The 12,478-nt window shown below is 42.4% G+C and overlaps 1 protein-coding gene across 1 annotated transcript in view; it reads left to right on the forward strand.

The window, feature by feature from the left end:
* PAK1 (p21 (RAC1) activated kinase 1) overlaps positions 1–12,478 on the forward strand; it is a 41,854-nt gene that overhangs the window by 21,754 nt on the left and 7,622 nt on the right. Inside the window, exons 7-12 of the mRNA XM_072401386.1 lie at positions 1,711–1,876; positions 3,732–3,795; positions 9,690–9,738; positions 10,973–11,085; positions 11,593–11,710; positions 12,175–12,274. Of these exons, the coding sequence (XP_072257487.1) occupies positions 1,711–1,876; positions 3,732–3,795; positions 9,690–9,738; positions 10,973–11,085; positions 11,593–11,710; positions 12,175–12,274 (610 nt within the window). The remainder of the gene's footprint in view (positions 1–1,710; positions 1,877–3,731; positions 3,796–9,689; positions 9,739–10,972; positions 11,086–11,592; positions 11,711–12,174; positions 12,275–12,478) is intronic.

Raw genomic sequence — 12,478 nt, forward strand, 5'->3', positions numbered from 1 at the left:
TTTGTGTTTTGAGGATTGCCAATGTGTCATTCTGGCCTCAGCAATGTATTTGTGGATCACTGGAAATCCTCCTACCCCTGGGGTTCCCCCAGATATTGCTACCTCTCAAGTCAATTTAAGTGACGACAATAATCTTTTTTGGCTATCTGTAAGGGTGACATTCTTCCCAATGGCCAGCAATATAAGAGACATTCTTCCCACTAACCACCATGCTATATACTGTGAGCTGTGGATATCATAATCATAGCAGGGGTTCCCTAAAAGTTATTTCAAGGGTTCCCCCAAGTTAAAAAGCTTGAGAAGTGCTGATCTAGGGCACTGCTGCCAGATTTGGCGAGAGATTTGGTGATATCATTATTGTGCTACTTATGGTTCTCCTTGCTGGAGAGGAAGCTGTACCAGAGGACCTACAGTGGAAGGATCCCCCTGTTTCTGCTTGCTGACAAAGGAGATTGGGAAACCCTATATACAGCCCATCAGTCCTTGAGTCCAAGCCTTGTCAAAGCCAAAAGCACTTTATTTCTAGGCTTGGGTAGGATAAAAGAATGTTTTAGTCCAATCACACTTCACTACTGTTGTGGCCTAATTTATCAGAAAGCTTGATAAAGAGAGCCTTCAATATTTATCATTGGGCATAAAGAAACCTATCTTAATCTATTGCTGCATTTCATAAAAAGAATTATTTATGCAGGTGGACTTTTTGATTATCTATTCTGTAGCGTGTGATTGGCTGATTGAAGGGAATACAGCTTCATTTTTTAACCAAGTCTCGTCTGTGTCTGTTCCTTTACTAAATTGACCAGACTGCACCATGAAAAGTCATTGTCCTGTTCACTGGTCCCTGAGACCAGAAGGGCCACATACACAAACATTCATTATCTGACTTTGCAAGCTGCACTGCTATAATTATATCTGTTGGAGTATCATTGTGGAGTAAACAAGCAGCCCAGACTCCTCTCTGTACAATTTATACACCGTGATTAGCAGGAAATGGCCAGAAAATTGTAGATGTGATTGTAGGCCCCTCTGCTTAGCGCTTTAATCTTGTTTTAAGACAAAGGTCTGGCATTTCTATGTATGCAGCTAAACCTAAAATCAAACAAAGCAATCATGTTACTGTGTGTAAATTACAAGTGTTATCCCATTGTGTAGCTCTGCACACAGCCAGGACCACGCCTGCTTTTTAGGCTACACACGTCCGACAATTTCAGCCCACAAACATATGACATGTACAATGGTCCCCCAATGTCATGGAAGATTGGGCATGACTGCTGTTTGCCGCTATGGAGGGGAGCACAATGGGGTTCTGCTTTAAATGACTGTTGCAATACCTGATTGGTGATGCAATACAAACCTCGATCACAGAGCTACCTGCTACTAATAGAAAATAAATCTTGTGTATGTTGCCCAGTTGTTGGCTCCATTCCTGCTGGTCTCTCAATGTTATATACACCCATAGTAGGCTTTTATATTACCCTTCTGATTACTCTTTAATAAATACCTAACTAAAACTGAAGGTCAGTTTGTGTTTGCTGAGAGTTTTGCTGTAAATAATCCCATTTACTCCTAATTCTGGATCAGTGACCTTCCAGCACTGGGCAGGCAGTTTCACCTTCAGATAATCCTCATTGTATGTATAGAGCATTGCAAGGTCCACCTAACTGATTGTATATTAAACCTCATCCCGGTCACTGTCGGTTTATCTTGCAGATTTACACGCGCTCGGTGGTTGTTCCTCCACCACAGGTCAAGGATGAAGCACCCGCAGCAGAAGCGGCAGAGAACAGCGCAACGTCGGTAGACAACGCCGCCAAAAGCACTGAAAGATTAAAGAGGAAACCCAAGATGACGGACGAGGAGATCCTGGAAAAACTCAGTATGTGTCTTTTTTATTTTACTGTTATGAGAGTTGCTAAGGAGGAGAGGACCCTGCCCCAAAGAGCTTACAATCTAGGAGGTGAGGGAAGTAACACATGATAGGAGGGGAGAATCATTGTAACTACCATTTTATATATATTTTATTTTAGTATACTTTGAACCTATAATGTAGATTTTGGCATAACAATTGTGAACTGGTTAAACGATGGAATAGATTTGTCGTGGTTGTGCTGTTTTCAGCAGGATGGCCCCTTCCCTTATTAGTGATTCGGCTTTAATGCGGCTGTTTGTGATCCGCTGGAATGCGACGTATGAAGTGACGGCTGGCTTGGCAGTGAAGAGGACAGGATTTGGCTGTAACACTCTGAACATGTTGTAACCACATCTCCTGAGTAATCACTTTTCACACACGTCCCCTGCACAGTCACACTGTGGCCTTAAAGAGACAGCAATGGCCGTCATTTCCCCTTCACATGGCGACAGAGGGGTCTTCAGAATTTTGGAATGTGTTATAAAGAATATAACAAAACCTGTGCCTGGACATAAAGCAGGAATTCTCTCTAGACTGCATTGCCCGGCACAGCAACCAGTATTTGTGTGTCTCACCCATTGCATATCCCATAAACAACATCAGGGCAGTGGGCCCTGCAAACATTATTTTGCCCAATTTGCCAACTGTAAATCAAAACCGCTCTATATCCTAAAATGAAGAATATTCTTCTATTTCAGGATGTTGCTCAGAAATATGGCGAGTGAGTGTGTGGTGCAATTTTAACTTAAAGGATGACGGCACCCAGAAAGAAATGCTCCATATGCCCAGTGCTAGAGATGCCCATGATACTCATGATACATATTATTATTATTATTATTATTACTAATAATAATAAACAGGATTTATATAGTGCCAACATAATATGCATGCTGTACATTAAATAAGGGTATTTGGGGTATAATACATGTTGGGTTGTAAGTAGTGTTCAACCCAGAAATGTTTTTAAGCTGGGTGGGAAGAAGCTGTAGGCGGGTGGCAGCCCCTGTATTGTAACCCAACTCTTCAGTAACCACCCAAAAACAGCCGGGTCGTTACTGAAAAGTGCCGGGTGGTGCACCCAACTAAACACTGGTTGTACCAGACTGGGTACCAGTACACAAGTGCATATCCCATATAGAACTAATTTTCTTATTTGAAGGGCAATGCAAAAAGAAAACTTTAGTAGATTGTAAGCTCCTCGGGGCAGGGTCCTCCCCTCCTCCTGTGTCACTGTCTGTATCTGTCTGTCATTTGCAACCCCTATTTAATGTACAGCGCTGTGTAATATGTTGGCGCTATATAAATCCCGATTATTATTATTAATAATAATAATAATAATAGCATACACTCCCCTTTGCATTGCCACATTATTCTTAAAGCATTTGCTATGTAAACTTTTGTAATATTGGGAAAATATCTGGGTTTACAATGAGAATGATGTGAGCATTGCTCCAATCCCAGGCGCAGTGATTATACCCCCATGATGGTCAGGTCCTGGGTTCAGAGGAAGACATGTAATGGCATTCAAAAAGTATTGCTGGGGATAGCTAAAAAATAAAGTTGAGTATTGCAACAAAACCAACAGTATATGTTGTCATTATTATTGAAGTTTTGTGGTAGCTGTGCTTGGTTCATCAAGTTTCTTTTAGGTCTTTATTGGAATGCTGAGTGTTGTACTTGTTTAACTTTTTAACTTTTTTCCCTTTTTCATGTTTATGACATTTTCTTTACCTTATTCAGGCATCAGATGGAGCTTAAGAATAGATCGACTGCAGTTTCCTTTGTATTTGGTGGTCCTTTAAATTTTCCAATCTTTTTACAGGAACCATCGTAAGTGTGGGAGACCCAAAGAAGAAATACACAAGGTTTGAGAAGATCGGACAAGGGTTAGTATTCTGTTTTTAATATTTAACTTGGACCTTGGGCACAATATTTCAGTTTCGATGGATTAAATCACCCAGCAGCTTTGTATATCTCTTGAAGACCCCATTGGAAACAAGGGTCTGCAGTGGTTTGTGTCTTCATCGCCAACCAGACATGATGGCTCTCTCATAGCTTGATTCACAAGTTTGTTCTGCTTTTTGGGAATTCCTATGTTGAGCTGTTTGTAACATAATTATTTGGCTTGATGACAGCCAGGAGGATGTTGGTGAAGTGTTATGCTTGTGACGTCCCCCAAGATATAGGAAAAGGCTTTTTGGTTAGCCTATAAAAATGCAAAGGTTAGGAAGAAGTGTTATCTTGTATTTATATAGCACCAACATATTACGCAGCGCTGCACAAAGTTCATAGTCATGTGACTAGCTGTCCCTCAAAGGAGCTCACAATCTAATGTCCCTACCATAGTCATATGTCTTTATTACAGCGTAAGATCAATTTTGGGGGGAAGCCAAATAACCTAATTGCATGTTTTTGGAATTTGGGAGGAAACCCACGCAAAAATGGGGAGAACCTGCAAACTCCATGCAGATAGTGTCTTGGCTGAGATTTGAACCTGGGATCCAGCGCTGCAAAGGCCGGAGTGCTAACCACTGAGCCAGCATGCTGGCCATACACAGCCTTAAAGTTATCCTGTACATAGAGAAGGACATGGGTCTCAGCGTGGTCCCCCACACTAACACTCCCATCATTGTGAGATGTGCCAATGGTGGGCAGAGGAACCCCCAGAACAAGGCTGCAGGACATTTAGAAATGGGTGTAGAGGACATTATGGCAGGCAGCTGCTAAACAGAGGAGACCTCTTGGCTGGGACAAAGAAAAGAAGCTAAACCAATCATCCTCTAGTAGACTGTGCTGTGCATTCTGCATCATGGAGTTACCAAACTCATGGCAGGACCGATGGGTAGACCGCTCCAATGGTGGGACTGGCCAAAAAGAGTGGCAGCTGGACCAGCAGAGTTAAGGAAAGAACGGCTGGTAGCAGATTAAAGACCCCCCTGGTATATATATGGTACTCCACACCTTCACTCCCCTTTTTCTCCATGAACACTAATGCAGCAAATCATAAAGAATTAAAAATCTTAGCATTAAAAATTTTCTTAACCCAAAACTAAAAATTTTTTTCAGCATACAAGTTCTTAGAAATTAAAGCTGCAATAGTTTTCATTTTTCTAATGTGATCTTGTCAGTAACACACTTCCTGTACTAGGGGGACAACTTTCACTTACTAAACTGTATATATGTGGGCAGACAAAAGTTGTCACCCTTGGTCAGGGCTACAGAACATCTTCCCCTTCTCTTCTCCATTATGCGGATGGGAGGTGTTCACAGAATGGCTGATAACATTTAAGTGCACAAGAAGTTAAAAGTTCACCGGAGGAAGAGAGGGGTGCCATGATGTGTAGGGAGGGAGTTGGCTGTACTGAGGGTTTGACTCTCCTGAAAAGTTCAGTGGCACATTGCAAGTTAATAGGAAATAATTTATAGATGAAAAACAATGCAAACAAGTATTTTAAAAACTTTCTGTGCTTTTCCCTGCAATTTGTAATTGGTGACTGGGTCTCTTTAGGGTCTGTGGTCCTGGTTGTGTCCGTGATCAGTATAAGGAAATTAAAGAGTTTTGGTAATCACCCCCCTGTATTCTTTTCCATCTGTCCCTGAGTGTGAACTGAATACAAACCCGGATCAGATATCAGGAAACAAAGTCCGCATTCAGTCTCAGCGACACCTGTAATTATCCCGAACGGCTCTCGCATTACACTGCTTCGTAAATCCGTTCATTGTCATTGTGCGCTATGTAAACCTGCATGGAGTATGTTCTACTTCCTGCTGCCCTGCAAATGTGGGTGCGGAATAATCCGAGAAACAATGTCCTAATGTCCTCATTGTATATCACAGCATTCAGCCCTGTGTGTAGGGAGCCATGTGGCCCTAAATCAAAAGTATTCAATGCCCTGATCTCATGTTAAAAGCAGTTCCATTATTGATGTCAAATACTTTTATTTTTATAACCATTCTTCATTGGTTTCCAAAGCCTTATTCTAAATACAAAATATGGCCAACAATACGCCCCCCCCCCCCCCCCCCACTAAATGAGTTCAGGTTTTTCCAATGAAGGAGACTAATAACACTACTACCATACAAAAGGTTCCATTTGTAAAGCGAATACAATGAGGTGTTCTTAGATTACGGAATTTTCATTTGCATCCAATAGGATTTAAATATATATTCACATGACTGAAAACTCAGATCTTTATTCTTGTATTCAAATGGAACTAAAGTTCTGCTATACAAAATTTTGGAACAAGCTATGTTCCTTCTGTAATAGACATTCTTATTGGCCTGATCGCTCCATGGAATTGTCAAAAAAATGTTAAACTCGTATGTTGAATAGTATGCCTGGCTATTCCGGCTTCCCCTGCACTTGCCAGGACTGAATGAACTTACGCGCACTGTACGAGTTACGTCATCCCGGCCTGGCCAACCAAGATGGCCAAAGATGGCATCTAGGAAAAGAATGGTAGCGCCCTGCAACAGAATGTGGACTGTATGGCAGGGTTTAGTTCTGCTTTGGTTTTCCACTCCGTAATTGAGCCAAAGGAAGTTTTGAACTAGAAGTCCTTAAATCCAGTCCTTTAAGAACAGGGGCTCCACACATTTGTAGTATTTTTTTCAGTACATTAGGTAAACCATGGTTTCCTAAGCGTCGGAAAATGGCTCGGTCTATACTTAAGTCTTCTATGTTGCTTTGGAGGACTGAAGTTGAAGACCCTTGTTATAGACAATGGTGAGCTTCCATTTTTGTGGTGAGTTTGGTAAAGACCCCTTTCTGTTTCACCATGACTGTGCCCTGTGTATAAAGCCAGCTTCATAAAGACATTGTGTGATGAGTTTTATATGAAGGAACTTCAGTGTCATGCACAGAACTCTGACCTCAACCCTACTGACCACCTTAAGGATGAATTGGAACCCTGATTGTAAGCCTGATCTTCTCATGCACCATCAGTCCCTCACAAAAGCTTTTTTGGCCAAGTAGACACAAGTTCCCCACAGATTCAATCTAGAGTCTTGTGAGAATCCTTTCCAGAAGAATGAAGGCTGGTAAAGCCACAACTGGGGGCCACTTCCATATTGAGTTTTGGAAGCTCGTATAGGATGGTCTGGTTTTCACCATATCTTGCTCATCTAGCATCTCACATGGGCTCATGGTGAGATTGTCATGCTGAGTTCCCTATTGTACCTTGAGATGTTCTCACCATCTCTGCTGGATTTTTAAAATGTGTTCTATATTATGAAGAACATAACAGGAGGAGCTGGAACACTCTCCAACTTTGATACTCCAACAATGTAGTTTTTAAGAACTGGAGTGGACCAGTCCTCTGTAGACGCTTGATATAGACCATCGTGAGCTTCTATTTTTGTGGTGAGTTTGGTGAAGATCTTTTTCTGTTCCACCATGACTGTCCCCCGTGTACAAAACCAACTTCATAATGATTGTATGAGTAGATTAATGTGGAGGAACTTCCGTGTCCTGCACAGAGCCCTGACCTCAACCCTACTGACCATCTTAAGGATGAATTGAAATCCTGATTGTAAGCCCGATCTTCTCATTCACCATCAGTCCCTCACCTCACAAAAGCTGTTTTGGCTAAATGGACACAAGTTCCCATAGATCTAGAATCTTGTGAGAAAGGAGCTTAATATGGAGGAACTTCCGTGTCCTGCACAGAACTCTTACCTCAACCATACTGAACACCTTAAGGATGAATTGGAACCCTGATTGTGAGCCTGATCTTTTCATCCACCATCAGTCCCTCACCTCTCAAATCTCTTTTGGCTAAATGGACACAAGTCCCCATACACTTGATCCTAAATCTTGCAAAAAGCCTTTCCAGAACAGTGGAGACTGATAAAGCCACAACTGGAGGCCACCTTCATAATGACACCCATGTTTTTGGATGCTCGTATAGGATGGCCAGGTGTCCACAATCTCTTGTCTCCCATCTAGTATCTCACTGGGGCTCATGGTGGGATTTTCATGCTGCTTTCCCTACTGTGCCCTATGTAGTTCCCAATATCTGCTGGAGAACAGAAAAGGAACTGGAACACCTAAAACTGCAAAGAGTCTAATGATACGATACGCCAACCGTTAGATCTCCCAGTTGTATCATGAGGCGTGTTTATAAAAATGGAAAACAGGACTGATCAGGTGGAGAATATTTTTTTTAACTCCATATTTATTGGGAAAAGGTTTTGTTCCGTGGCGATCAGGCTGTAAAAAGTGAGGTACCATAAAATCTCAAAAGTGGGCAGCAGAAGCTCACATTAATGAAGTAAATGGACTTTCTAGTGTGGTGAACGGAGTGTTTGGAAAAACTGGTTGTCATTGTGACCTATGGTGTTCTTCCTTTTCAAAGTGGAGAACACTATCTGATAATCTAGTGCCGGCACTTCATAAATACAACAAATGGTACCTGAGAATGGAAATGTGCTCGGAAAAATGGGTGATGGAGCAAACCTAAAAATGGCGGATGGAGCAAACCGTGTCGATATTCGGCACCATTTACCTGGTGAACACCCCTTTATAAATCACGCCACCTCTGATCTTGTATCCTAATCATTGCAATATTACACACATGCTCCCTGTAGATGCAGAACCCTTTCCCTTTTATGCTTGGAATGAATGCATTGCCTATCCTGCAGGAAACATAAACCCGGCATGCTTCCATGGCAGAGCGACAGGTGTTAATCCTCTCTGAAAATCTCACTCAATTAGCGTGACCTATAACGAGGTGCTACTTCCCACTCTGGAGCTGTCACATCAGCCTCCTCATTAGGATTTTTATTTAGCACGCATACACCCGGCACCATTTTTACACCCAGAATCTGCTGCAGCTGTGTCTTTGGTGTCGCCGGGCCTTCTGGAGGAAGGAAGGAGGGGGTCAGTTGTTGTGCTACCTTAAAAGCTCCCTTGGCACAGAGAACGCAATAAAATTCCTGCGAGCTGGTCACAGGCCAGTGGACATGCTGCATTTGCTCACAGCCGGGGAATGCCCCTGTGTACACTCGGCATGAATGTTCCTTTTGTGTTCCTGTTTCGGCAGCGATCAGCCTGGGCACATATGTTGTCTGCCAGAATGGCAGTGGGTGGTGGGATGCCACTCACCGAAGATACAGTGAACCTTACTAACAACTATGAATAAATTACCAGCATGTCACAATATGCAGAAATGATATCATTTTTAATGCATCTGCAGCTTTTAACTCTAAATTCATTTTTGAGGAACTTTTTGGTGACATTGCCAAGGCTGAGGTCTCCTCTTCCTCCATGATCAGACTGCATTTTGTACCAAGGAGCACCCAGGTGCAATTGGCATTCATGCTGAACAATGGCTATAACTAGTTGTAGGATAAGAAGCCTAAAGATTTCCCCAGGAGCCCAAAGACAGCAAATAATTAAAGTGAGGCTTACAATTTAAACATTTCATGTGCGCCATTGCTGAAGGTACACTGAGAAACTTTCCTACTTGCTGTCTGTAAGCGGGGCCACAGCAAAATGACAGAACAAGCAGTCAGAGCTCAGCGATGGTGATGTAACCTGGCTGTGTTGGGGTAATAAATGCAAAAGCTACCAAAGTCACTGTCCACATGGAGTTTGTATGTGCTTGTTTTTATGGATGAATCCTTGGGGTAATCCAGTTGTATCCCAAACTCAACACGCCTGTTGCTAGGTTTATCGTCCAAAGTGCACCTGTCTGTATGTGGTGATATTAGTCCTCTATTGCAGAATATTTCACCTGTATATAAATGTGAATAACATGGAGTCTTGTCTCTCCTGCAGGGCATCAGGAACCGTGTACATTGCAGTGGAAATAGCAACCGGTCAAGAGGTAAACACGCAACATTCTTATGTTGGGGCATATTCCCTATGCCTAGGTACATTTGGTGGTTTTGATACTGACCTTTGTGACCCCACTATGGAAATTATCCTCATTTTACAAAAACAGGAACCTTAAAATGTAATTTAACCCCAATAATGCAAAACAAAGGAGTGCTATTGATCAGCACTTACCTTCCCACCAGCTCAATTTTGCTTTTTAGCCTCCTGTTCCTTAAGAAGACATTGTGCAGATTAGTGAGGTGGCGACATTGCTGTGCAGGGTGCCATGAGCCCCATTGTAGCCACCCTTACATGTACGTTCTCAGCCGGTAAATTAGTAACCCTATGTGGAGCGGGCAATCGTGCAATGTTAATGGGAAATCTGCACATTTGGAAGCGGGTCATGTGATGATCTGTATATGTATTGTACATGCTTCCCAATAGGATGTTTGGGGAACCGACACCAACAGAACTGGGGTTGGATAGACATATTGGGGGGTAATTTGCTCTGCATCCCATTTGAACAGACATTAAATTTCCCCCACTCGAGGATAGTTGTCACCAATAAAAATGGGGGTAAATTTCTCCAATACGGATACAACAATAAAAAATTCATATTGATCCAAAACTAAAGGAAAGATTTTTGCTCACCAATTGCATAACTACCCCTCCGCACCTTCTTCCAAAGCACCTCTAAGTGTTTAATGTTTGATGAAGAAGTTTAGTTATTTTTTTTCTGCACTTCTATTCTCCGGGTGACATCATGGCAGCCAGCATTCTTCCAGGACTGAGCTTGTAAAGTGGTGTAATGACTGCAATCCAGCAGTCTTATAAACCCAGACTGCTTACTGAAGGTTTTACAAGGCAGAGAAATCTGAAAAAAAAAATACTTCTATACACCCTGGAGCAGTGATGAGGTGGTATTGATGTCAATTTGTGATGATTGGTGATTATTTTGGATCATTGGTCACTTCCTTCTGCAAACATTTCAACCTCTTTGCACCACTTGCCGATGAGGTTGGAAGGCATTCCTATTCAAGTCTATGGGGTCAGTTGTGAACCAACCTAAGTCATTGTATTGCGTTCATCTGCTTCTGTGATATTCAAGGCTTTGGGCAGTTCAGTATTGGTTCATAAGCTGGTATGGATTTGGCATAACCACCCATCTGATCATAGCCTTGAGTAAAACCAATCAGACTGATGTGGCTGGGAGCGTTTTATCATTGTTTGTATTCTCCTTGTAGGTGGCCATTAAGCAGATGAATCTGCAGCAGCAGCCGAAGAAAGAATTAATTATCAACGAGATCCTTGTTATGAGGGAAAACAAGAATCCGAATATTGTCAACTATCTGGACAGGTAAGTCCTGGAGTAATAAGACGACTCTGAGCCCTGAAAATGGAGAAAAAACAATCTGGGAGGAAGGGGGGACAAAATGCTGCAGATGTAAAGTGCAGGCCCATGCCCACAATAGCACCGGAATCCTTCTCATTGCAGATTAATGCCAGGTGGGTGGAGATCGGCTTTTGTGGTCATGCCACTAAAGTGCTTATTTCGGCCCTTACTTGTATAAAATGAGCAATGTATTCCAATTTACTCTGCCACCCTGTCTTATGAGCTCCTAGTGGTGGCCACCATTGTTGGCTGACGCACATGGCTCAGGCATGGTAGGGGCACCATTGTCGTTGTAACAAATCCGGTCAGGTTGGCTGAAAAAAGCCAGAAGTTGCCCAGAGATGCAAAAAGTTTCATTTAATTTTTCTTCTTCCTAAATATTTTTTAAATTCTGGTCATATTAAATAATTTACAGAACTTTAGCATTTTCTCCTTCATGCTACCTTTCCAATGTGACCTTCATCTCTGCAGTTACCTGGTCGGTGACGAGTTATGGGTCGTGATGGAGTATCTGGCTGGCGGCTCATTGACCGACGTTGTGACAGAAACTGTTATGGATGAAGGACAGATCGCAGCTGTGTGCAGAGAGGTAATCCACGCTTTTGTCATCCCACTTCCTATTTAAATTAACTTTTGATTTATAGATCTGAGATATATCAGACAAACCAGGAGGCAGTGGCTCCAATCTTTGCTCTCTTGCAGTGCTACATCAGACAAAAACATCAGATTGGTGGGATTGGGGGGTTTCAGATCAGCTGACCTTGTGTTACTGGATTTTAATATTTACCCATCACTGCTATAATGGTTCAATCCTATGGCTGCAGAATATTCAGCATCTGACACTCTGTAGGGTTCCAGGCATTTCTGTAGGCGTTCCGGTTCCATTTCGAGCATGCAAAACCGTAGCGAGGAGATGCAACCACTACTGAATGTGATTCTTGCAGAAATAGGGAGTATTAATCTTATTTTACAGGCTGGATGTAAATATTTTTTTAGCTATTGTCCCTTTAGGTCGCTTTGTGCCTGGCTGACGTTTCTTCTCTCTGTCTTTAGTGTTTGCAGGCTCTGGAATTCCTGCACTCCAACCAAGTCATACACAGAGATATCAAGAGTGACAACATCCTGCTGGGCATGGATGGATCGGTGAAGCTAAGTACGTATCATAGCACTAATTGCCAACACGATGCCTGTGACCCGTATTAATCATGTGGCTGCCTTTATCGCCCCAAAATGGGTCCACAGAAAGTGATATGGCCTGGAAGTTCTAACACATTTTAAATGGTAATTAACTTTACAGATATAGGGAGCCTCAATTGTGATGTCACCAAATTTTAATTCAGCTGATTTGTTCCTGACA

Source organism: Pyxicephalus adspersus, chromosome 1 (assembly GCF_032062135.1).
Source record: "Pyxicephalus adspersus chromosome 1, UCB_Pads_2.0, whole genome shotgun sequence".
NCBI classification, from domain to species: domain Eukaryota; kingdom Metazoa; phylum Chordata; class Amphibia; order Anura; family Pyxicephalidae; genus Pyxicephalus; species Pyxicephalus adspersus.